Genomic DNA, 27,814 nt, shown 5'->3' with positions numbered 1-27,814 from the left:
CTAGTTAGGATTTGGCAAAATTGGTGTTAAGTGGCAACAGTGGAATTGGAAAATATTTTCAGTTTTTTTAGGGAATCTGGAGACCCCCTCTCAGTGTCTCGCCACCCCCAAGGGGGTCTGAACCCCAAGGTTGAGAACCCCTGATTTATGTATACACACACCCACCCACATGAATTAAGACACAGCCTTTCAACACCTTCAAACTGAAAATATCTAAACAATATGAGTCCCTGCTTTGCTTGTCTCTGTCTTGTCTTCTTTTTCTTTGTTTTTTTTTTTTTTACCTGAATGACTCATTGTTTGGTCAGTGTGTGGGCGTAATTTCAGGCCAAGTTTTTCTTTGGCTGACTACAGGCCTAATAAATTGTTATTATTATTGTTATTGTATACTATTATTGAAGGAGTTTATCTCGTCCACTCTAAATGTACATAGCATACAAAAACTTTTATAGTACTATGAAAAAGATGGATTGTGGTGTGCATTAGTATAACAGGGCATCAAACATATTAAATATTTACAAGGTACTGATGGAATATTGGCCCTCATGTTCCTGTCCTGATAAAGACAATTCAGTGTAACTAACGTCTGCATATTCAAAATAACAGTAAAAAACTTTAAGAATTTCAGCTGCATCAGTCTGAAAACAACTACATGCAGGAGGGCAGCAGGGCACTGTTGAAGTTCATCTGATCACATGATAAACAGTGTCTGATTAAAGGCCTGAAAAACCTTTTACTAAAGTTTCCACCAAAAACAATCACCAGGATTTATAAGCTAAGTAATACAATCTCTCAGCAGGAGATGGATGTGAGAGATATTGAGCTGCTGCAAACAGAAATCGTCGAGGTTTATCAGGAGATGTTTTTTTCTGTGTGGGGATCCATCACCAGAGTGATCCTGCAAGTGTCTTCTTCCTCTGCCGGGATGTACAGGTTGTGTAGAGTACTCTGTAAAAAAAGAAGGAAAAAATTCATTTAATATGTGAGACAAAGCAAAAGAAGGTCATAGGCCAAAAAAGATAGCAAAGGCAGAGGTGGAGTTAAAGCAGATAAAATTCTGCGGGAATAAAATTTTAACCATACCCTCTCAAGTTTTAACCCAGCTGTCATCACTCATGGATGGTCACAGCTGCAGATAATCCGTGGTAATAATGATCTACACATCTGGTATTGAACTTCAGGCACATGTGTACTACAGCTTCTAGTCAGGTAACCTGGCTCCTCTTCAGCCTTTGAATCTGGTGAGTTTTCACTGAGTTATTTGCCTTATCTAACTCCTTTTGTCCTCTTTTTTTGGTGAGCAGAAGTATTGGAACAGATAGACTTCAAATAGATTCATTCACCAAACTTTTACATTCTTTTGTGATGCTTTTCCAGACTTTCACCCCAGCCTCTTTCAGTTGATGTTTGTTTTGGGGGGTTTCTCCCTTCAGTCTCCTCTTTAGCATATAAAATGCATGCTCTATAGCAGAGGTGTCAAACTCAAGGCCTGGGGGCCAAATACGGCCAGTGGTACAGTTTTATCTGACCCGCAAGATCATACGATCTTTCTATTATAACTGGCCCACCAGTAGGAGGTCTGCAGATTTCCTCCAGTATAAAAGTGTAGACTTAACCCTGATGATTTGAAATATCCTTGTTAAATTATAAAAATCAGAAAAAGTAAAGAGTAAAAGTAGTTCGATAAAAAGTCAGGGAGGTGGGAAAAGAAATTAATGTTGTCACTTCATACTTTCAATTTTGCATCTCACAATTCTTACTTAAACTTATGATTTTGACTTTTTCATGTTGTGACCTTGAAGATTCACAATTTAAAATTCTAAGTCATATTTTTACCTTTTAAACTTGTGATTTTGACTTTCTATCACATGTATTTGCTTTTTAAAAACATTATTTTGCATTTAAATTTTGTTGTTTTTTTTTTCCCCTTTTGAACTAGTAAGTTTGAGTTTCACAATCCTGGCCTAAAAAGTCTGGCCTTCAGGACTTCTCATTGGAGCAAATCTTGCCCCGGACTCAATATGAGTTTGCCACCCCTGCTCTGTAGGGTTTAGGTCTGGAGACTGACTTGGCTAGTCTAAAACCTTCCACTTATTTCCCCTGATGAACTTCTTTGTTGTTTTGGCAGTGTGTTTAGGGTCATTATTGCTGCATGATGAAAGATCTCCTAATCAGTTGCATCTTTGTTTAAATTTGCAGACAAAATGTTCCATAGACTGAGTTCATTTCTGCTACAATCACGTGTTACATCATCAGTGCAGATTAATGAGCCCGTACCAGAAGAAGCCATGCAAGCCCAAGTCATGACATTACCTCCACCTTGTAGATCCTTTCTTTCTCCAAACTTTATCCCTTCCATCACTTTGGAAAAGGTTCATCTTTGTCTCATCAGTCCAAAAACTTTGTCCCAGAATTTTTGAGGGTCATCGCTGTACTTTTAGACAAATTCCAGCCTAGCCTTCCTTTTCTTCTTCTTCTAATGAGTGGTTAGCCTCTACTGGTGTAGCCTCTGTACTTTTGTTCATGAAGTCTTCAGTGAACAGTAGATGGTGATACCTTCACTCCTGTCCTCTGGAGGTTGTTGTTCTGTTTAGGACATTCCAAACTGTTGTACTGGCTATGGCCAATGTTTCTGCAATGGATCTGATTGAATTTTCATCTTTCTCAGCCTACAATTGCTTGTTCTTCACCCTTGTTTTCATGTTGGTTACACCTCCAACTATAAATGCACTCTGCACAGGCAAAACCCAAATCTGAAACTGAGCATAGACATTCAGCACTAGGACACACCTGGGCAACAAAACACACCTGATGCACGCAGGGAATTCAGGGGGACTCAGAGAGAACAGACATGCATAAGAACAACTGTTGTGGCTCAGACATGTACTTATAAGTCAAGTTTTCACTCAGTAGGTGAGGTGAGGACTCTTTCTGGACTCTGCACTCATCCTAGGCCGGGTGAAATAATCACTCAGTAGGTGAGGGTTTGTAGCTCTTTGAGCAGTAATATAGCAGCAGTCAGGGAAACATCTCAGCAGGATCCTACTCTCACTCTCTTTGTAGCATCCCTCCTGACTGAATGACGGTTGACTCTCGTACTGATGGTTTTCGTGGTGTATTTTAACTTGACAAAGTCAAGAAACTGTAGTTGCAGAAGTCCCAAAAGCATAAAAATTCACTGTAAGAGCTTAATGCTTGCACAGGGGGTGCTACACAGTAAATTTACCTGAGTAAATTTTACTCAAATTGAGTAAAATTTTACTCTGAAAAATATAACATTTGGTCCCAGTCTATTTGGAGTAAAATTCACTCTGCTTGCAGAGTAATGTTTTCAGAGTTGTTTTTACTCTAACAAGTGTTTTTATTTAACTCTAAATGATGATTTTGTACTCCACAATGAACAAAATCAAAACAACTCTATTGCAATTGTACTCACTACAGAGTAATTCCGACCATAGTTTATTCATTATAGATCTGTTTTTTTTCTCAGTGTACTCTTAGAAATTAAGATTAGCAGTATTTCATTGTTTATTTACACTTTTTCTTAAAAGGTTTATTCGTAGATTTTTATCACAAATTACAGCAGAACACCACACCTCACTGTAAATACATTTCCGTCTTATTCCCTCTTGGTGGGGTGGAAACATGGTGAGGCATAACATTGACTTTGCCAAAGGTAGACTGTTATGGTGCCTGCCGGTGTCAACAGATGCACGGACAGTCTCACCCAGGGTCTCACCAAGTCATGGCAGAAGGTGAATATTCCTCTGTTCCTCCCAGCATTGTGAGTATTCTAGCTACAATTCGCTGTCTTTCTCTCTGTTAAGCTCCGACTCGTCTCCTCGACCGAGCGTGCGTCTTTCAAACTCTATAAACTCCAAAACTTTTTGGGGAGTTTTTTTTTAGTTTTGTTGCTAACACACAAACTAACTAACTAACAAACCCTGCCGATCACATAACCTCCTTGGCAGAGGTAAGAAAACATTAAATTAATTATCTGAATTCAATTTTTAGCAACTGTTAAGATCAAGCTAATGTTTGATGGCAAAGAATTTACTCACTCTGTATGCCTGCACTCAAAGAACTAATTCACCAATTTTGCCAGGTTTATGTAATTCAATTACATAACAAATTTCCATCCAATTTAATTAAGTAATTCTAATATAAACAGTTAAATACCTCTTATGTAATGAAATTAAATAAAACAAATGTAGCTCATAGAATTTACCTAATTTACTTAAATTTGGTTTATATAATTTCTTTGAATAAATTCTACGTGATTTAAATATGTTGACGTACCCAAAACCATGGCTGATACTGTCAGTGCATCTGTTGGCACCGACAGGCAATGTTTCAACATGACTTCCACATGTGGCCAAGGCAATGCTTTACCACACTGTGTCTCCACCCCCACCAAAGACGGAGTACTTGGCTGATCTGGAGCACTGTCTGTATCCAGTAGTGTTTTCAAAGGACTCTTCATTATTGGGAGGTAACATTAATGGTGGAAGTCTGTGTTTTCTGAGTGTTTTTCTGGTTTCGTATTGATGCAAGCAGTGATGAGGAATGGCTCTCAGGCAAGTTGAATGACTTTAACAAGCTCTGGCACAGGAAGCATGAACAGCTATTATTTATTCTCAACCACAGATACAGTCACATACAGACGTGATGGTCTGCAACATTGACCCCCTCACTCATGGTGTTACACTTCAAAAAACACCTCTCCCTAAAAACATCAACTAATAGACTAAACATGCATAATAACGACTTTGCAATGAACGTCAACATTCTAAAAAATTATGCATGTTTAGTTTATTAGTTGATGTTTTTAGTGAGAAGTGTTTTTTGAAGTGTGACACCATGAGTGAGGGGGTCAATGTTGTGGACCACCATGTCTGTATGTGAGTGTATGTGAGATTGAATTATAGCTACTTATACTTCCTGTGCTGGAGCTTGTCAAAGTCATGTAACTTATCTAGGAGCCATTCCTCATCACTGCTTGCCACCATATGAAAGTAGAAAGCACTCAAAAAAAATGCAAACTTCCACCATTAGCCTTATCTCCCAATAGTGAAGAGTCCTTCAAAAACATGATTAGATCCAGATACTGATCCAGATCATCTGATTACTCCCTCCCTGGAAGGGTGGAGACACAGTGTGGCAAAGCAGTGGCTTCACCACGTGTGGAAGGCATGATGGAAGCATTGCCTGCCGTTGCCAACAGATGCATTGACAGTCTCATACATGGTTTTTTGAAAATTTTGAAATATCCCCTCCCCTTAAAGAACTAAAAGGATGGAGTTACACAAGGGAAAAAAAACCTCACTGAAAAATCACTGGATTATCAAAGGTTAAGAGGAGTTACCTGACTAGAGGCTGTAGTACACAGGTGTCTGAAGGGTCATCACCAGGTGAGAAGATCTTGATTGCCAAGGATTATCTACAGCTGGGACACCTAACGAGCTGCAGCTGTGACCGTACATGAGTGATAGCAGCTGAGTTGATACTTAAGTGGGTGTGGTTAGAAGTTTTACTCCAGCAGATTTACTCTGTGTTTTTACTCCAACTCTCCTGGTGGCTGGTGATAAATATAATCAATAAAGAGTAAATTTGACTATTTTGGAGTAAAACACTTTTTACTCTGGAAAAATTACTCCCCAGATTTTCCTGTGTAGGTTTTCACTTTCTACCGTAGCGCTCTTTGTTTACATTGCTCCGTTAACTTTTCTCACCGTAGGCAAGTTACCTTGTGTTACTTCAGTCAGTTCCTCTCTGGCACTTTCAAAGTAAAAGTCTGCTACTGATACACAGGAAGTAAAGTTACCCCATCTTAAATCAATACAAAACTTACAAAATAAACCATCACAAAAGGCTATATCTGTAGAAATGCTTAAGGCTCAACATTTACACTAAATTTGGTTACTTACACTCTTCCTGGACTCTGCACTGATTCCAGGTTGGCTGAAATAATCTCAGGGTCTGATCAGATATTGTGGACAATAGGTTGCCATTTTAAAGCCATGAACAGTCATGCTGTATGAATGTTTATAATTAATATTCCAGACTTGTAAATTTAGCATCAGTGGGTCTTAAAACCATTAAAAATGTGAAAAAAATGCCACCTGATACAAGGACAGCATGACTGACCTGTTTAGATTACTTGCAAATAAATCCTCTGTCTAAAGTGTAGCTAATTAAGCCATACTCTGTGTGAGGGTGTGTATACAGTCATGCACGAAAATATTTGCACCCCTGGATTTTTTCCAGAAAATATACCATTTCTCCCAGAAATTCTTGCAATTACAAATGCTTTTGGTATACACATGTTTATTTCCTTATGTGCATTGGAACAACACAAAAAATCTGAAGAAAAAAGACAACATTGACATAATTTTACACAAAACTCAAAAAATGGGCTGGCTTGTGTTGTGTGCCTGTGTGTGTCACACCAAGCATGGAGAAGAGAAAGAGGACCCAAGAATTGTCTGAGGACCTAAGAAGCAAAATTGTGGAAAAATTTGAACAATCTCAAGGTTTCAAGACCATCTCCTTGGACGTGGATGGAAAAGAAAAATTGACAAATGAATGCAACGCAGGATAGTTGGAATGGTGGATAAACATCCTCAGTCAACTTCCACACAAATTCAGGCTGTCCTGCAGACTCAGGGTGCAAAAGTGTCAGCGACCATACGTGGTCATCTGAATGAGATGAAGCACTCCTCTGTCTCCTCTGGAGCAACAACCTCCAGAGGAGACAGAGGAGAACCCCACTGCTGACAAAGAGACATAAAAAAAAACAGACTGGAGTTTGCAAAAATGTACCTGAGTAAGCCTCAATCCTTATGGAAGAACATTTTGTGGACAGATGAGACTAAGGTAGAGCTTTTTGGAAAAGCACGTCATTCTACTCTTTACAGAAAACAGAATGAGGCCTACAAAGAAAAGAACACAGTACCTACAGTCAAACATGGTGGAGGTTCAAGGATGTTTTGGGGTTGAAAGCGCTGGAGAGTTCTAAAGTGGCCAGCAATGAGTCCGGATCTAAATCCCATTGAACACCTATGAAGAGATCTCAGAACTGCTGTTGCAAGAAGCACCTTTCAAATCTGAGAGGCCCGGAGCAGTTTGCAAAAGAAGAGTGGTCAAAAAATCCAGTTGAAAGGTGTAAGAAGCTTGTCGATGATTATAGGAAACGATTGGTTTCAGTTATTTTTTTCCGAGGTTGTGCAACCAAATATCAAGTTGAGGGTGCCAATAATTTTGTCCGGACTATTTTTTGAGTTTTGTGTAAAATTATGTCAATTTTGTCTTTTTTCTTCACATTTTTTTGTGTTGTTCCAATGCACATAAAGGCAATAAACATATGTATACCAAAAACATTTGTTGATTGCAACAATTTATGGGTGAAATGATGTATTTTCTGGAAAAATTTCAGGGGTTCAATATTTTTGTCAATGACTGTATATATATATATATATAATATATATATATATATATGAACATCTAAGAAATCATGTCTGGCCCTCGGCTTTCTGTCCTTGAAAATGTTGGCATCCAGGAAAAACTAATTGAGGACCCCTGGCCTACAGCATTTCTAAGAGTAGCATTTCCACAGAAAATAATGCAGAGCTTGTACTTTCACTGTTTTGGGTATGCAACTGGATACCTTATTGTGGCATCCCCTAGTTATTCTCTAAAGTTAAAGGTTGTCACGACTGTCAGAGCTGCTAAGAACTCAAAAACATGTCATTTCAGTATGGAGAAGCAGGTTGTACCTGTTTTTGAAACACACTTTGCGGATTTTTAAGGTGGAATCTTAGTCTCAACTAAATCTGGTCAAGATGGCAAATAATCTAGACTGCCAAAAGGCCATACTTCATCTTTTAATATGAAAGGATGTGACAAGAAGCCAGTAAAGCCAGACTTAAATTTTCAATCACCTTGTTGTTGTTGTCTGAAATATCGCTGAGGAGGTCCCGCGGTTCTGGTATCTTAGGGAAAATTTTGTCCTTATTCCTGCAGAGAGAATGCTGAATATTAGAGGCAAACAAAACACAATGAATATGAACCATGTAGAAGGTAGAGAAGAAGGTACGTACTTCCTGCAACACATGAAGATAAAGAGTACCAGGCCAGCAACTATCAATGGGATGATAATTACAGCATACAGCATTGCATTGGGATCTGTTTCTGCATCTGTTTACAAAACACCAGAAAAGCTATTAATCACCACAGCTGACTAGCAAAGGGAATTTTTACCAGCAGTCTCAGATTCTTCTTTATGTGTCTGTGTTAACCAATGATGAAAACATATAGTCATTTTTAAATTGTTGGCTTTCAACGATCACATTTTATAGTTTAAATCATTAAAGAGAATAGCATGATCATACCGAAGTCTTTGAATTCACTCCATGGCGTCTCTATGCCATCATACACTGCTTTAATCTGCATCCTGTACGGACATTGAGGGACAATATCCAGCCTAAGAGACATCCCTCCTGTTTGTCTGCGCTCCTGTGAGAAAACAAGGAACACTTATCAACTAATAAAAAAACCCATATGACTGGATTCTGTTGAAGCATACTAACTATTACAGCTTACAACATATTTACATTGAAAACAGTTTTTACAGAACTGAAACCTGACTGCATAAAACATCTTTAATGTCATGTATTTTCTTAAGTCTCAAGAGAGGAACTCATGTTTTGAGTTGATTTTGCCAGACAAAATTGTACCATTTAACTCTTTGCCGAATTTGTCTCATATATGTGTGAGTACTGTTTTTCAACGACTAAAAAACTTTAATTGCTATTTTTAACCGTAGAAACATTAAGAATATTTTCTAAATGGAACTGCCTTTTAAGGCAGTTTCCATGTGTTAGCATCATGCTAATAAACTGAGATGTGCACCCCAGTCAATCGCTTTGATTATCTATGAATATCTGCCAGTTGAAGACTACAACCCTAATTCCAAAAATTTGGGGTTCTTATTATCATTAGCAAAATGTACATATAGTACTCTTGTGTCTTACATTTTCTTCATTACACTTGGTGTACTTAATCTTATACGTCCATATCCATCCATCATTGATGTCAGGAGGGCTCCAATGAATCACGAATTCATTATTATCTTTAGTGACGGTCCAGTTGAGGGGACGAGGTTCTACTGCACAGAGAAGGACAGTACAGAGAAACACTTATTACAAACCAATCTGACATTATTGTAAAACACAGTAAGCAGAAAAAAATACCAGCTTTCTAACAAACATAGATGTAGATTTAAAACAGATATGGGTTAAGAGAGTGTGGATGATATACAATGGCAAGAAAAAGTATGAAATGATCTAGTTTTCTGCATTAATTGGGCATCAAACGTGCTCTGATCTGCATCTAAGTCACAAGTATAGACAAACACATGCTTAACCTGATACCACACAAACAATTATAGTATCTAAAGCCTTTACTGAACTAGCTGAACCTCCTTCGGCAGCAATAACCTCAATCAAGCATTTCCAGTACCTGGAGGAATTTTAGACCGTTCTTTCTTACAGAACTGCTTCAGCTCAGCCATATTCTTAGGCTGTTTAGTGTGAGCAGCTCTCTTGAGGTCATTCCACAGCATCTCTATTGGATTCAGGTCTGGACTCTGACTGGGCCACTCCAAAAGGTGGATTCTCTTTTTTTGCTGTAGTAGATTTACTTCCATGTTTAGGGGTCCCTGTCCTGCTGAATCATCCAACTTCTTGTAAGCTCCAGCTGGAGGACAGCCACCCTGACATCATCCTGTAGGATACCTGGATACACTTGGGAATTCATTTTTCCCTCTATGATGGTAAGCAGCCCAAACCATGATACTCCCTCCACTGTACTTCACTGTGAGGATGATGTTCTCATGTTAGTATGCAGTACCCTTTTTATGGCATATGTAGTGCTGCTTGTTCTTCCCAAACAATTCAACCCTGCACTAAACATTTTCCCAGTAGCGCTGTGGTGGCCAGGGTGCTCCTCTGCAAACTACAGGCATCCAGTAATGTCTGTTTTGGAAAACAGCAGCTTCCTCTGTGGCGTCTCGCCATGTTCAATCTTTAGCGTATGGTAGACCCACGTACAGAGATGTTGGTTGTTTCAATAATTCCTTTAAGCCTTTAGCTGTACTCTAGGGTTCTTTTTACCTCTTAGAGTCAGCCTGGCTTAGCACCCACTTCTAGGGAGAGTATGCATGGTATTGTATCATCTCCATTTGTGGACAGGTTGTCTAACTGTGGACTAGTGAATCCCTAAAGTCTTTGAGATGACTCTGGAACCCCTTCCAGTCTTATGCAATTCAACAATTCTTGATCGAAAGTCTTCTGAGATCTCTTTTTTGCAGGACATGGTTCACATCATCAGATGCTTCTTGTGAAGAGCAAACTCTAAAAGTATCTCAGTATCTCTACACCTGGCCCAAGTCCTCTTTGATTTATTGGACCTCAGATGTGCTAACTCCTGACTCAAGTTACTTTTTCATGGCACAATAGCTTCTGTTTGAGTCCAAGTTTCCTTTCCTCCATCCTTTGTCCTGATTTAATCCATGTTAAAAAGGCCAAACTGGTACCAAATGAAGAGCCGTTTGGGAGCCAAACAACCAGCTCTACTGAGCTGAGCCACAAAATCTGGAGAGACTGGAGGTTGGTGGTACATCAGCTGAGGAAACACGGGTAAGATCAGAGTTTCATGTGCTTAACCATGATAAAACTGGACCGCACCAAACCGGACTGCTTTGTGGAAACGGAACATACACGAGTGTCATAGGACACCACTCATCCATGCTTTAGATGGAGGCTGTTTTAAGTCCTTTCTCTCTAAGTGTTATTGAACTTTTTAACTTTATTTTTGCCTGAATATTTCACTACTTAAAGTGCATAAAAGTAGCTTAAGAATTAAGAATGTTTATATTTTGTTGCACTTTTGGAATAGTCACAAAGAGCTGAAAACATGGCCTTTGGTAGTTTCTCTATGTAGACGTCACTTTTGGCCATCACTGCTGCATCTGAAAAGAATCTATTGAGTCTCCAAGGACTTGCATTTTTGTTGCCATGGTATCAAACAGCTGCCAATATTGTTTGACTTTTACTAGAATCTTATAAAAGTTTAGCATTCTGGTATTGCTTTAATCATTTGTTATTTCTTTACAGAAAAATATTAATATAAAAATGTTGTTTATCCATTTAGCTAAAAAAGGATATAAATTCAAGTCCATATCCCTCAGCACTAATACAGGCACCTATTTTATTTCTTCTTTACTGGCTGCTTTATGTGTTGCTTCATGTTTTGATTGTGTCACACCCTACATTACTAAAGAACACACACAGTGACAGACTCGCTCCTCCCCATCATGATAACTGCTGTCACATTTCCAACAAAGGACAGAGAAGAACTTCTATAGCTCTGAGACTAAATGAGGAAGCTGGACATATTTCAACACAACATTTCCTTCATTAGAAACTTGGTGCTAAATCTGAACTGTGCTGCTTACCATTCTCTTTAAGCAATCTACTGAACGTGTTCCTGACAGGCTCGTTGTCCACGGTTCCATTAAGCAGAATGTTCATGGTTTGGGTGGTTGTCGCCTTCAGATAACAGCCAGTTTTGATGCCTTCGGAGCATCTGTACAATAAGCACTCTGTCAAAGGAGTTTCATCTCGTGATAACTCATCAAATAACCTAGAAAAGATGGGAGAAAAGGGTTAAAAGTCCCATTATTCCTAAATCACAAGCTAGAAACTTGACTCAACATTGAAATAACAAAGCCCAATTTTGTCAACCCACACTGGGACAGTGGTTCCCTACCTGGGGGGGGTGCCAATAGATGAACAGCTAGTTACAGAAGAGAATGAACTGTTCTAAGGCTTCATATTCACAAAACATCAGCATCAATTTAGTTTCACATCCATCACGGATAGAAGACCAGGCTGATGTGCCTTCAGGCTCTGCTTTGTGTGCTTAAAATCAGGTCCAGATAAACGTCAGGAAACTTGATTTGTGGCCAGATATCAATATCCACAGACCAGGAAACAGTTTGGATCTCTGTCGAGTCCAAATATTTCATATTTAAGTAGATATTAGTCCGTTTTCCTCCCGTTGTTGCTGCTCCTCACAGAGCAGACTTCCGTGAATCATGCAAAGTCGATCTTGGCACTCACATGTCGATCAACCAATAGGCACCCAGTTCAACCCAAAACACACCAAGGACCACCCCCTCGTTTGAATAACATTTCCTTCTGTTTTTCCACTCTGACAGTGTCTATATCAATACATAAATAAATGTGAGAGCTGAGCACTTTTATTTATGTATTGATATTTAATTATATTTATATATTTATTTTTGTATTTATTTCCACTTTAAATTATGTATTTATATTTAATTTTTGAGTCTTATTTTTTATTTTTGAATTTATTTTTACTTTTTATTTATTTATGTGTATATTTTTCTATTTTTGTATTTAATTCCATTTATATATTTTTTCTATTAAATTTTTTTAATTTAATTTTTTTATTTTTACTTTTATTTATTTGTTTATTTTTAATTTTGACAGGTTTGGTCCACCATAATTCTCAGCTAAAGCTACATAATTGTTGTGTTTCTGTTAGTTGCACTTTTGTATTTCATGTTTTTTTATTTATTTATTTATTTTTTTGCATGAAAACACCACTTGACACCTTTGAAATGGCTGCTACTGAAATGTTTATTATGTCAGCCTCATGATTGATGCTTAAACAGGTGACTGAATAGTTCTAATAGAGCTGTGTTAGTTTTATATTCAGTATGTGAGTACTCAGCTAAAGGTTCACATTGTTGAGGATTTTAAATTTCTTAGTACAGGGTTTTTCCTGCATATTAAACTCACTGGCGGGCGCCACCAGGAAATTTCATGCCGCCAGCGGCTCTCAAAGCTCGGACGTCATGAAAAACTGTAATATCTGACAAGCATTACAGCAGGTGGATGATATTTTTAACTTAAATTATGGTGTTACGCCACTTAGGCGGCGCTGGGCCCAGGAGTTGGTGCCAAACCTGCCAAAGAAGAAGAAAAGAACCGCGAGTTTCCTGAACTTCCTATTGTCTTTGGATCAACACAGCGCGGATGAACGCTGCGCTGAGTGTGTGAGCTAAAAACACGCAAAGCAGAGGAGACTTTTAGCTTTAAGGATAAACACAGGGCTTTATCATCTCTGCATTTCTCCCTCTACTTAATGCCATAGATAGGCGTGTGACAGCGCGCTGTCCTGTGCACGCGCTTCCGCTATTTCTGTCACGTGTGCACGGGCTGGTTAGCGTGCGTTTATACATCGGTAATGTCCTTATATTTAAATGATTAGGCCACAGCGTGTCATTACTAAGACTTAGCGTCAATCAGACTATCACTGAACAGGAAATATGGATCAGTATTGACAATTAGCAGATTTAAATCATGATCAAAACTCGTTGCGCACGAACCCGTCTGATAAGGCAGAGAGAAGGAGAGAGGAGGTCAGGTTAGGAGGAGGAGGAGGTCAACGATGTGAAGCACCAGCTGAACTGACCGGTCACTGACTGTATGTTTTTGTTAGATATTTTAGATTTCCTCCAGGCAGAAGCTGCAGTAAACTTCTCAGTTCCACTGATTTTATTTATCAAAGATATAAGCAGAGAGAAATAAAGATCCTTCTGAACTTAACCCAGAAATCACATTACATATTACTTATATTATTCATATATTATTATAGATAATTTGTTATAATGGCTTATAAATAAAATAATAACAAACTTAAACACAACACCAGCATTATTAAGGGAAAAAGGGTAAAATGACATCAAGAGTGTGGCAGACAACTTTCTGGTGGAAACTAGTTTCAGTTAAAATCAGAGATGATTGTGCAGGTCACATGACTTTTTTAAGTGGACAATTAGTTGTTATGGACATAAAATTAAACATTCATCGAAGAAAGATTAAAAAAGCTTTTTGATGTTAATAACAGCTTTTCAGGCACAAAACTTGTATCATTAAAACCTTTATCAGGTCAGACCAGGAAACCGTTCAAAATTAAAGCACGAACTTATGAAAGGAAAAACATTTTCAGTAGATTTAGCCTCTAAATTCCACTCTCAAAGTTTACTAAATTAATCTAATAACCTTTAAAACTTACTAAATTTTCTCCCGGGGGAGCATGCCCCCGGACCCCCCTAGAAAGGTCAGGGTACGTATGATCAGAATGGTACCACCACCGCCTTAATATGAGCCAGGAAAAACCCTGTTAGTAGTTGCACTGTTTTATGTCAGATTTTTGCATGAAGCACTGTTAAATCTGTTAAAAAAGGCTATTCCTGAAGTGTCTCTATTATCAGCCTCAAGCTCAAGGGTTGTTAAGTGCTACTGACTGAATATTATTAAAACAGTGCTGGTTATCACAACCACAGTCACGTTCATATTCTTGAAACTTTGTTTCCCTATGATGTCCTTTTTTGTTTTATTTAAAATGTTGCTAATTAAGTGTTAAAAGGAATATTTTCCTCTTAAGTATCACCACCTGCTGGTTATGTTGCTTGATCATTAAGCGGTTGTTTTTGTATGTTGGCATACTGTGATATTCTGTACTATCTCTTGCTCAACCAGCATCATCTTTTCATTAGATAAATTTGAAAAGTTGAAAAATCTTCCTCGATTTGGGTCGTGGCTTGTTGTTAAGGAGTGATGGAGGGTCCTGAAGCCAGACCAGTTAAGAACGGCTGGTCTAGATAACTGATGGGAAACCCAGAAATATACGTCGGTAATTGATACCTTTTAATGCCACATTATGCGACTGATGGCCAGTGTTTGTGAACAGGGCCAGTATCAACTGGGAACAATGTCAAAACATGTTAATTTTTCAGGAAAATCTGTTTCTTGGATAAGAAGTGTGGAGTTGGTTGTTTGAAAACTGGTCAAACTGGTGGACTTGGGCGCAGACAGCCTAGCAGTCCAGCCGTGCCCCATGTGAACCGGCCACCCTGGTTTAAGTCCAGCATGCAGCGCCTTTCTCCCCCACTCTCTCATCCCAGTTTCTGACTCTATCCACTGTCCTTGTCTCTAAATAAAGGCCCCTTTTCTAAAGGAAGCCCAAAAAAATATCTAAAAACAGTCCACCATGGACAGAGCAGAAATGTTATTTTGTTTTGAAACACAATGAAATCAGTTTGTTCCATCCAAAGCCTGATTTCAACCACTTTCAACATGGTAAGAGATGAGGACAGAATCAACATGTATTAAAACTCTTTTTCTTTAAATAAACTTGAAATCTTTTTTATTTTCAGGTGTATTTTATGGGTATGGGATGAACATTTTGTTCAATGACTATGACCCCCAAAGTCGTATCTGTCCTGAGTCACGTTGGACGCTTGTGTAAAGTTTGAAGAAAAATTCTCAAAGGTTTTTTAAAGACAAAATTTACAAGAATCCTGAAAAAATAATGCAGCCTTGGCTATTGGCAAAAGCAGAAAAACCTTTAAAAAAACCTTTGTATAAAAACAGACTGACACTGAGCAACTAATCCTGAGGAATGTGGTCTGAATGGAGCCCTTGCTAATTGTCCCTGCATGAGTCCAGTCCATCTGCTACATGACAAAGCTAAAGCTAACTACTGTAAACAGAATCGGGAAGTACCGTATTACAAATTACTGGAATACCATGCATAATGGTGTGTTTATTCATGACTCAGAGAGAACTATGGCTCTGGTGATCTGTTTCCTGATATCTGAGAGCACAAAACTTAAAATGTTTAATAAACAAACAAATACACATACTGGTAATAAAACCGAAGGTCCTGAGTGTTATTGGCCTTGTTCCAGGTGCAGTAGGTCAGCTGTGAAGACTCGAGGGAGCACGTAAAGTTTTCTACCAGGTCTGGAAAGAGCAGAGAAACAAACAGTAAACTTTAACTGTATTTCTTCTTCAAATATAAAGGTTAAGGATGCACCGATTACAATTTTCTGGCCGATCACTGATCTTTAAAAAGCCTGACCTGCCGATTCCAATTGTGGCCGATACCAGTTTTTTTTATAACTGACAGCATACACCTTCAATGTTCCAATCTTATTTTATGGAATAACATTGAACAATACCCATGAAACAATACAAACTTGTTGTTTTAACTGCACGAGGTAGTTCTCTCAAATATAAATGAAAAGTTTAAAGCATTGTTGTCCAAACTACTAAATCATATCAGCTCCTTTAGTCTTTCATTTTTCACATTTTAGTAGGTAGAGGCATATAAAACCGATCTTACCCACCGATCTTATATACAAGGATCGGCCGATCGCCGATCTCCTAAAATTAAGGAAATCGGCGCTGATACCGATTTTGGCCAATCGATCGGTGCACCCCTAATAAAGGGTTTCTAAACAGAGAGTTGGTGTTTAGAGTAACCTGTACAGGTACCTGGGTAAGGGGTGGTGACTGAAACCCAATCACTCTTCTCCTGACCACAGAGAGTTCTGACAGACAGTTTTAGTTTTCCTCCCTCCATCACTCTGAATCTTGTCCAGAAAAGAGTTTCGACCTCATTCTGCAACACATAAAGGCATTGATATTAATTTAACAGTCACATAATATTCAGAACAATAATGGCTGCCAAACAGGACCATTTTTAGACATCTAATTGTGTACCGTAACAGATAAATAGAATGTTTGTAATGTAATTATTCTGTAATTTAAAATCATTTTTAGTCTGTATTGATAATGAGAAGCAGCTCTTGTTGATTTCTTAATTTGGGAATCGAATCAAGTCAAAGACATGTATTTTATTATGTTTACTTTTTGAGTTATCGTGTAGATGAGTGCTGCACTGCTACACAGCACCAGTATGGTCTGGAACCATGACTTATGGCCCTTGCACACAAAACTTTTTTTTTTTCCGTAGAAATAATTTGTATAAAGTCCACAGTAGCAACGTAATCTCGGCAAGAGAAATTGCAGCTGATATTTTTCAAACCGTGGTCAATTTTTTCAAAGTTTCATTCCTGACAAGCACACATCTGGCCAATCAAAACACTAGCTGTCGCCGAGTTTTAAGACATGCATCCTCCTCTCCAACAATACATGCTTTGTCCTCTTTTTATACCTATGTTTAGTAGGGCTGAACAATTGTTCAAATATTGTTCAAAAAACATAAGCAATCAATCATTCTACTGTGCCGTGAAAAAGTGATTCCTGAAGTTTTTTTGAATATTTATCACACTTAGATGTTTCAGATCATCAAACCAATTTTTATATTTTACAAAGACAACCCAAGTTAATACAAAATGCAGTGTCTGAATGATTATTTAATTTTTTAAGGGGTGAAAAAAATCCAAACCTATCCAGCCCTGTGTGAAAAAGTAACTGCCCCCTGAACCTGATAAGTGTTCGTGCCACCCCTGGCAGCAATAACTGAAATCAAGTGTTTGTGATAACTGGTGATGAGTCTTTCTCATTGCTGTGGAGGAATTTTGGCCCACTCTTCTTCACAGAATTTTTTAAACTCAACCTTATTGGAGGGTTTTCCAGCATGAACTGCCCGTTTGAGGTCACACCACAGCATCTAATTATATTTAAGTCCGGAACCTGACTGGGCCACTCCGAAACCTTATTTATTTATTTATTTATTTATTTAGGAGCCATTCAGAGGTGGACTTGTTGATACGTTCCGGGTCGTTGTCCTGCTGCATACTCAAGAGTGCTTGAGCTTGAGGTCTGAAGGCCGGACGTTGGCCTTCAGGATTTTCTTGTAGACAGCAGACTTCATTGTTCCATCAATCACAGCAAGTGGTCCAGGTCCTGAAGCAGCAAAGCAGCCCCAGACCATCACACTGACACCACCATGTTTGTCTGTTGGCATCAGGGATGGACTGGGACTAAAAAACAGCCCTGGACTTTGACTCAGCCCGGTCCACATAATCAGTGTGTGGAAACTCATCAACGCCTGGCACACAACATTGAAGTTGTTTAAATCAGTTAAAGATGATTTCATTCTATGATTCATTCTCATTTCATCTTCCCCCTATTTGATACGTAATGATGGAATGGATTTTTTTTAAAAACAGGTTTTATGTATCCAATTGATTATAACAGCATATTATATCATCTATTCCATACAATCTTAAAATTACTTTATTAGTAATCTTAATTAATTTATGCAGTAATCAATCTTACTGCACAAATAATAATACCACATTATAATGAAAATACACCACTACAAATGTAACTTTTGTATTCAAAGTCTTCAAAGATTGTAAGTATTATCAGAAAACTGGAATGTTACCAAAACATAAAAAGTAAAAGCACAACAGTCCCTAACAGTTTTGTACTATTTTTAATATTTCTTAATATTAGTGCTGCATGTGTCATTTTACAGCTAAAATGTTTAAAGTGGAGCTGTTTTAACTTCTGTAATCATTATTTCATTTCATTTTGTTTCATTTCATTTTTTTGCATTGTACTGAGTTACACAAACTGGGTATAGATAAAAATGCAGCAACCTGAATAACATTTGCTAACATCAGCCCTAGCAAGTAACTCCCTTTCTCCCTTTCTCATGTTCCATACTTACTTGCCCTGTATCTGTCTGTGGAACTTCCACCAGCTCATCTCTCTGTCCCTCAACATCACAGGTGGCCATACCACGCTGAGGCTGCACAGCTGTGTGGCTCCTGCGAGTCCTGGCCTCAACACTCACTTCATCGATGCTGCTAATATCAACATGAACTTGTGCGCCAGTGCTGCAGCTGCTGGCTGTGCTGCTTAACATTTCAGTTAATTTGCGACATTTAGCGGCTTCACTCTCTAAATGTCACTTTTTTTTTCCCTCGCCGTCTCAGCCCCACCCTTTTCTTTGCGTTTTTTACCTCGGATATCCATATTGTTGCACCTTCCACTACCAAAGATCCACTTCCACTACTTAATTTTCGTCTTTGCTGCCACTATTACTTCTTCTTCTGCTCCTTTGTCTTTTTCTTTTCAATAATTGCCGGGCACGGGCGGCTGGCATCCAACTTGCATTGCTGCCACCTACTGAACTGGAGTATGAAACAGTGGATTAGCAGGGGGGAAGAAAACAGGTGAAGCCTGTATGGCAGCCGCCATTCTGTGATTCTCCAGAACACACAGATGGCCAGTCCGGCTCTGGTTGGCATGAAGTTCTTTTTATCAAATGCTGTTATTTTTACTCCAGATGTAACGGGCCGCACACCTTCCAGAAAGTTCAACTTTTGTCTCGTCAGTCCACAGAACATTTCTCCAAAAGTCTTGGGGATCATCAAGATGTTTCTTGGCAAATGTGAGACGAGCCTTTGTCTTCTTTTTTGTCAGCAGTGGTTTTGGTCTTGGAACTCTCCCATGATGCCATTTTTGCCCAGTGTCTTTCTCATGGTTGAGTCATGAACTCTGACCTTAACTGAGGCCAGTGAGGCCTGCAGTTCTTCGGATGTGGTTCTGGGTTCTTTTGGGACCCCCTGGATGAGTTATCGTTGCACTCTTGGAGTCATTTTGGTTGTCCGACCACTCCTGGGAAGTTTCGCCACTGTTCCCATTTTTCTCCATTTGTGGATAATGGCTCTGACTGTGGTTCGCTGGAGTCCGAAAGCCTTGGAAATAGCTTTGTTACCTTTTCCAGACTGATAGATTTCAATCACTTTGTTCTTGAGTTTCTCTGGATCGTGGCATGATGCATTTCTTTTTGAGATCTTGTCGCCTACTTCACTTTGTCTGACAGCTTTTATTTAAGTGATTTCTTGATTCAACAAATCTGCTGGTAATCAGGCCTGGGTGTAGCCCGTGAAATTGAACTCAGCTTTCCAAAAACTGTGGTCAATCACATTTAACTCATGATTTAACAAAGGGGCCAATTACTCTTTCACACAGGGCCAGATAGGTTTGTTTTTTCCCCCCTTTAAAAAAATTAAATAATCATTCAGAAACCGCATTTTGTATTTACTTGGATTGTCTAAGTGGAATATAAAAATTGGTTTGATGATCCGAAACATTTAAGTGTAATAAATATGCAAAAACATCAGGAATCAGAAAGAAGGCAAATACTTTTTCACAGCACTGTAAATCATTGCCTCTTACTTATTTTTCTCTTGAAGCTAGCAGTTGTGCCTTCCCATTGATGCTATTGATGCCTTTGAATTTCTTGCGGGAGCATTTTCAGCAAGCTTGGAACTTTTGTGCCTTTGGGGACTCTAATGACTAAATCAACACCAGCAACCCAATATTGAAAATCTTTTTATTATATTGTTTACCCTTAATGAGGGTCTGTGTTAAGTTTTGTGTCCTCATCCACAGATTGTTTACTTAGCATTTATTTTAGTAAGCACTATGAGAGACATATGTTCAGTTTTATTTTGAAAGGGTTATTACTTCCTGTCGTAATGTTTTTGTTTTGCGACCTTCTTTAAGACACTTTACGTCTTCTTTACGCTGAGCGGGAAGTTATTACTCCGTTGTTGTTACCCATAGCCACTGAAGTAAGTATGTACCGGTGACTATGATGAATATGGAAATAAAGTTACAAGTGAAGATATAACGAGTCGTCTTTAAATGACAATGGCTGATGAAGCAGCAAACGCAACAGTCTGCCAGCCAATAGCAGGCTGCTTCGTAATCATGTCGTGCTGCCTGAACAGAGCATAATGGAGAGATAGAGAGTCTGTGAGGCAGGCCCCTCTTTGATTGTTATTTTAATATTTAGCAGTAAAACTCAATAATCAGCAGAAAAACAACTTTAGGGTCACAGAGATGCTGTACATTATGATTCTATTGGTTGAGCCATGTTCCGAGTCAAATATAGGTCTAAAATAATTTGTTAGTCTGCACAGTCAGTCCAGAAAGTTCACACTGATCAGTAACTGGTATCGGCCGATACCCAACACCTTGGTATCCGGAAGGAAAAGTATGGGAACATCTCTGTATATAATACTCACCCAGATGTCCGCTGATTCCACTTCATAGCGGCAGTTTTCCATTGAATGTGGCGGTGATGTCCAGTTCAACTGAGGCCAAAAATCACTATACCAGGACAGGGACAAGTTCTGTGGTGGTTGGATTTTTCCTAAGGTAAATAAAGAGAAAAGAAACACAGAGGTAATGAAAATATTCAATTTGCCTGAGAAACTGTATAATCACACAGATCCCCTTCATTCCTGTAATTCAGTCTGCATGAGTCAGACGATAAAGGGAGTGCTGTTCTGTCTGTTTACAGTCCCTTTACGTGAGATTATTTATGCGTCTGGATGCCCAAAGGCAATATCTAGACTGCCAAAGAATCTCAAACTTGTTTGGCACAGTGGTACTAAACCCTGTTCTACCCAAGAGCCACACAAACTTTAAAATACTTTTGCAAGAGCCACAATCCAAAACCATACTTGAAATGAAACACCATTTATTTCCATTTTTAATGTTTTTTTTTTTTTTCATAAATCAGGGTGATCAGTCACCTTTTACATCTGTCAGTGGGCTTTAACCCATTTTAAAGAAATAAAAAGTGTTCATTTTTCTCTCTCTGGTCTGTTTCGAGTCCGAAGTCACATTTGAATGTGGTTCATCCTTGCCTTAAAAATAACTGTCAACATTATTTTGTATTGGACTTGCATGACATGGGGAGAATATGCAAAGTGTGATAACGCTGTTTAACACTGTGATATGAGAATGACATGCAAAGAACAAATGGATAGGCCTCTAAATCTTACTTGTTGTCTTCATGTCTATGAAAATATTAATTACAACACCCTCCTTTTGAACATCAAATACCTCCAAAAGTTATTTTCAGCACTAAATTGAAACCACTCAATCTGTGCAGTAGCCTGGGCTTCCTCTTAAAGCATTAGAACCCTTTTTGACCTACCATAGCAGGCAAAAACAAAGATAAATTGAAATTCTGCTCAAGACAGCATGTTTATAGAAAATAAACTATTTACAGTAGAGCAATCAAATCTCTGACCTGCAAGAAAACAACGTGATAGGTTTGTGCAGACAAACGTCATCACATACACATAAAGTAGGAAGTGCTGTGAAAGGCAGCGGTCCAGATCACATTATAGTACATGGTGTTTGATGTGTGCACTTTTTACTACATTTCCTCTAAAAGGAGGAAGGATATTTCTGGAAGGAAACAGTCACTCCTCTAGTTTTGTATGCAAAAAGAACCATTGCTCTATCTCATTTGGTTACAATTCTACCCGGGGTTAAAAATAGATATGCACTGGGAGTGCCGATCTTAAAGGGCAATTACGGTGTTAAAGCATGACCTCTATACCCAGGCCTGCATCCAGTGGGTTTAATGTATGAAGAGGTCTTACAGATAGCATGGTCATCCTCACTCAAAGCAGGGTTTAAAACCAAGCTCACAACACCAAAGCTCACTTCCTGTGAGGACTGAATCAACCTGTTTTGACATTTGACTGCAGTCAAAAAACACCTTAAATGGCTCTTGTAGCCTAGAATTTAACGACTTTTCCTCAGGTGAACCAAAAAACACAATTCTCTTGCTAAAATGTGACCTGTATCAATCAATGGAATCGAACTGCAAAGACTCAAATCTAAGTAAGCGTATTTGTTAAATAGTCTAAGTAATCAAACTACACTTAAAACCCCAATTCCAAAAAAGTTGGGGCGGTCTGTAAAATGTAAATGCAAACAGAATGCAATGTTTACAAATTTAAAGTTTTGTTGTTTTTTTATTCACAACAGAACATAAATAATCTATCTTATGCTTAAATGCTAAAAAGCTTGTGGAGCACTCCTAACTCTGATAATTCTGATCATTTTCCTCAAAATAAAAGGTTGAAGCCTCTGAATATCCCACCATCTACAGTCCTTATAATATCATCGAAAGATTCAGAGAATCTGGAGAAATCTCTGTGTGGAAGGCACAAGGTCAGACTGGATACTCTTGATCTTCTGGCCCTCAGGCAGCTCTCCATTATAAAACAGGCATGATTCTGTACAGAAATCACTGAAAGGACTCAGGAACTTTACCAGAAATCACTGTCTGTCAACACAGTTGGCCGTGACATCCACAAATGCAATTTAAAGCTTAAAAAATGTGAAACTTCATAAAAAAAAAAACATCATCTCATGGCCTTCAGTGCCTTTGAAAAATGTTGTCACATGGGCTAACAAAATTTCACTGAGTGTCCTAAAATGATACTAACTTGTTCTGATCTTATCTCGTTTCAGGATGTTCTACAAGTGTGTTTTTTTCTGGTGGCCCCTCACCAACACGCTCACACCTCCATCCTGTGGGCCACTACAGCTGAAAGGTTTCCTCCTAACCGTCTGTGTGTGGAGCCTGACCGGAAAGACTTCTTCACTTCTCTTTTTTCAGCCCCTCCCTCCACAATAAGATCAACAGTCATCTCTGAAACCCCTACTCCAGCTCCAGCTGAACCCCCCTCCACCTCTCATACCACTGCATTCACCTACCCATTCATAAATGCTTCGTCACACCTCTTTCCACTGAGCCCACTCTCTGGAGGGCATCAGGTTAACATGTTTTTCTTGATTCATTTTTCTCTCCTACATCTGTGTCTGTTTTCTTTTGTCTGTTTGTGATATCTTTTCTAATTTGTTTAATTTTTGCTCGCTGATTGCTGCACAGCTGTCGTTCAGTCCTCCCTCACACTTTTGTATGTTTTGCATGTAACTTTTTAATAATAATGAAGAAATGATGTTTTGCCCATTTAAACAAACTAAATTTGAATCATCATGAATGTGTGAGGTAAAACAGGATTTTATATTGTGTTGTAGATGTTTTTCTCCAAAGACGAGTCGTGTAAATCCTCAAAATCCTCTCTCCCTGTTCTCTGACACACTGCATAAAGGCTAGACTGTGAACAATACTGTATGTAGGGCGGGTTATTATAAAATCGATTAATATTCTCACCATTCTGGCTCTTCCTGTCATTTATGGCTCTTTCCTTTCTACCTCAAATGCACCCTCACTGGGTTAACTGGATATAATGGTTTTATAACAGAAGATCCAGAGCAGCATGACAGGGCTGTAGATGATATATTGAGTTTTTAAGATATATTCATATATATTCAAAATAATCTGACATACATAAGCTAAATAGAGAATTGTCATTTTATTTATCTTATTTCATTTTCTGAAGCTTTTCAAAAAACTCCTGGTTTAAGCTGTTTGATTGTCATTTTTTATGTGCATGCTGACATTGTAATAAAAGTGCCCATACAACATTTGGAATTAGACTTTTTTTTATGAATCCTTTTAGAGCCAAACAAATGCATGACATTGTAGACAAGTGGTGGGTAACTGGCAGACTTTTCATGAAAAACATGAAACAGAGAAATATTTCCATTATTATCTTTGATGATCAGTGTGTGTCAGCAAGAAAATAGAGATTTAATTGGCTCTAAGTGCTCCTGTAAACATCTTTTATAAATTATTCTCATGCATTTGTCTGAAAAACAAGATACTGAAGTAAAACACTAAAATAACATTAACTCACTGCAATATAAAAACAGTTTCAATTGGCTTACATTCTGTCCTGTGCTGAGAACATTAAGCATTACTATTTGCATTGGCATCATAAAAGTTGTATATTTGTTTTTTTCTTTTGTTCAATGGAAAGTAAATATAATTGTTGGATTGTTTAAAACAGTTTGGCCAACTAGTGGCCTCAGAGGGGGCTGATTGTCCCTCTTGGCACCAAGATATTTAAAAAAGAAGCTGCCAAAGTGCCTCCTTGGATACTTTATGGGAGAAAACATGATGAGGTGTCAAAGACCCCTCTTTTGATGGCGTCTGAGGAGGCCAAATATGACACAGTGCCCTTTTTTGGAGCTCTTTAAAGAGAATAAATTTGACAAAGTGCCCTCTTTGGTGGCATCTAAGGAGGCCAAATATGACAAAGTGCCCTCTTTAGTGGCATCTAAGGAGGCCAAATATGACAAAGTGCCCTCTTTGGTGGCATCTAAGGAGGCCAAATATGACAAAGTGCCCTCTTTAGTGTCCTTTAAGGAGACTAAATGTGAAAAAGTACCCTCTTTGGGGCTCTTTAAGGAGACTCAATTTGACAAAGTGCACTTTTTGGTGGCATCTAGGGGGGCAAATTTAATAAAGTGACCTATTTGGTTCCCTCTTCCAAATTTGACAAAGTTTCCACTGGTACCCCAAAGGACACTAAACTCGACAGAGTGCAATGTTTGGTGCTCTGTTAGTAAACGGCAAACCTTTACAGGTGTTTGGAGTTAATTAGCTGATTAGGGTGTCAATGACTGTCTTCTGGACATCTGTCAAGTTTGCAGTCTTCCCCATGATTGTGTAGCCTACTGACCTTGATTGAGAGACCATTTAAAGGCTCAGGAAACCTTTGCAGGTGTTTGGAGTTAATTAGCTGATTAGGGTTGTTAAGAGACATTCTTTTATTTAATGTACTCAGCTGTTGTGAGATGAGACTGTACTGTTTTTAATGAGGTGCAGTATTTTATTTTTGCCACTCTGAGGTGCATGTCTGTGGGCCAGGGGCCATGCATTGTTTTTTTTTTTTGAGTTGAGAGTTCATCCCTCCATCCCTGGCGGTAGAAAGTCGCGACGGACAGCGTGCTAACGGCTAACTGAGCATCACGGAGTCATGAGGAGCAAGGGGGCTGCCTCGACTCATGTTCGATGGAGATGAAACCAAGTATGAACTATGGGAGACTAAAGTGCTGGGACACCTGCATTTATTAGGGTTAAAGAATATGGTTCTGAGAGAACCCAACGGCCAAGATGAGGTAGCAGCAGATGATAAGAAGAACGCTGATGCATATGCCGAGTTGATTCGACTTTTAGATTTTAAGAGCCTCTCCCTAATTATGAGAGATGCACCAGACAACGCAAGAAAAGCACTGAAAATACTGAGGGAATACTATGCTGGGAAGGGGAAACCCAGCATTATCAACCTGTACACCATGCTGACATCGCTTCAGAAGACAAGCAGTGAGACGGTAATGGACTATATCATCAGGGCAGAGACCGCCATTACGGCACTGCGGAACACAGGAGAGACACTCGGGGCCGGCTATATGCAGGGGCAAGAGGGGGCAACGCCCCCTCAAACAAATGCCTTGCCCCCTCAAATTCCTCATCGCTCTCTCCCCTCTGCTCCGTGCTGTGTGCCGGGCGGCTGTATGGGATCTACCGTCTGCAGTCAGCATAGACCCTCCCCCCAGGAAACACCCAGCGCTTCTGTAATCTGTCAGTCACTCTGAGTATCCTGTAGAGTTCAATGGAGGGAGCCGTGATGTGATTGGGAGAGAGCGCGCGAGCGAGAGATGGTTGTGCACGTCATGCCATGTGTGTTTTTATGTGTGTGCGTGCGTTTCTGCAAGAGAGCTAAACTCTCGGAACCCGATAAAGACGGCAAATTTTGTTGTTTTGGCGTTGGCTACGGCCCACAGTAGCCTGCACTGAGTTAGCGAAAGCTTATACAAAGCTGGAAAATGTCCTGTTGTACAGGAAGAGTGCGGGTCCTGATAAAGTAAACAAAAAGTTGAACGCTTCAGTATTATACATTATAGCTAGCAAAACATTCTGGTGAGAGGAGTTCTGAATTAGCCTCACGTTATTGTATTGCACACCCAGCTGCCACATACCCTGATGTAGACAGCTGTTATTATCAGATGTTTCTGTGCTCTTCATCGGTGTGTTAAAGGAGCAACTCCCAGCATCTAAAGGTGAGATAATACAACCATGTCTGTCTCCTGTAATTTATAATAATTGTAGTAAGTCTATTCTGAAAGTGGAGTGTGTGTTTAACCCTAATCAGTTGCTGTATCGATGATATGAAATATACAGATTAGTTCTGTTATGTTGTTGGGCTTCATAAGATCTGCCGTTTTTTGAGGAATAGAGATGCAGGTGGTGGTCATGCACCTGAAATCAGTATGTCGTGATGGTTGACTGTTGTTGCTTGTCGTTATAGGAGTTATTTTTGGTGTAGGCCTACTTAAGCTGTCAGTGGATTTTTATGGAGTTTTGTACGTTCATCAAAAGAAAAGCACTAAATGTTGATTATCGGGCGGTTTTTTTTTGTGCATTCTGGTGGTTTTTGGACAAGTTTTTGGCTGGAAACTATCAGCTGTATCTGGCAACACTGATTGTGTAGTGAGTATGGAGAGGCTTGGCTGGTTAGCATAAACGGCCTGTCATACATAAGTGTGGTCTGAGGTTTGTCTTTGTCAAGGTCTGTACTTGATGATAATACTGATAGGCCATTTGCACATCTGAGCGACTACATTAAAGTTGTGCTGTTGCGCATTTAATGAGAGAAGTTGTCAGTCTCATTTCTTGTATAGCATAATGTGACCATGTATAGATAGATACTTTATTATACATTCATACTGTCTTGTAATTCTGCTTGATTTTCCTCACAAAATGCATCAGATTGATGCTTTTAAATATGAAATATTCAAAATTTTCTTAGGGGGAGAATTCCCCTGGACCCCCCTAGAGGGGTCGAATCTTTCTCATCTTTTTCACCCCTGACCTATTTTCATGCCTGCTACAGAAAGCTCCATAATAATTATAATCACGGTAATTTTTACAAAACTTTTACTCTTTTTCCATTCCCACTGCTGTCTGCAGCTCATAAAGAGCTTCATGTGTGTTTCTGCATCCATTTTCTACAAACTCAAACTGATCATGACAGCAAAGCATAACAACACAATTTTGCCATTGGACTTAAAGTTTCCTTCAGTTCTGCACGATGCATCCATTTTTCAGAGCTTTTAAAAAAGGTAGTGCTGCTCCTGCCTGTACCAGTAGCAGTGATGCTGCTGGT

General features: G+C 39.0%; 1 protein-coding gene across 2 annotated transcripts in view; it reads right to left on the bottom strand.

Annotated features, from left to right (window-relative positions):
- Positions 1-258: 258 nt before the first annotated feature.
- LOC121504569 (interleukin-13 receptor subunit alpha-1-like) overlaps positions 259-27,814 on the bottom strand; it is a 33,130-nt gene continuing 5,574 nt past the window's right edge. The window contains exons 2-10 of one of the 2 annotated variants that reach the window (XM_041779460.1): positions 20,954-21,081; positions 16,434-16,560; positions 15,800-15,899; positions 11,516-11,703; positions 9,033-9,166; positions 8,391-8,514; positions 8,100-8,196; positions 7,941-8,016; positions 259-948 (exon numbers count right to left, since the gene is read on the bottom strand). In XM_041779460.1, the coding sequence (XP_041635394.1) occupies positions 853-948; positions 7,941-8,016; positions 8,100-8,196; positions 8,391-8,514; positions 9,033-9,166; positions 11,516-11,703; positions 15,800-15,899; positions 16,434-16,560; positions 20,954-21,081 (1,070 nt within the window). In that variant the 3' untranslated portion in view covers positions 259-852. The remainder of the gene's footprint in view (positions 949-7,940; positions 8,017-8,099; positions 8,197-8,390; positions 8,515-9,032; positions 9,167-11,515; positions 11,704-15,799; positions 15,900-16,433; positions 16,561-20,953; positions 21,082-27,814) is intronic. The other variant, XM_041779461.1, reaches the window with a different exon arrangement.

The sequence above is a fragment of the Cheilinus undulatus genome, linkage group 22, assembly GCF_018320785.1.
Source record: "Cheilinus undulatus linkage group 22, ASM1832078v1, whole genome shotgun sequence".
NCBI lineage: Eukaryota > Metazoa > Chordata > Actinopteri > Labriformes > Labridae > Cheilinus > Cheilinus undulatus.
This window is presented reverse-complemented; position numbering and strand designations above follow the sequence as displayed.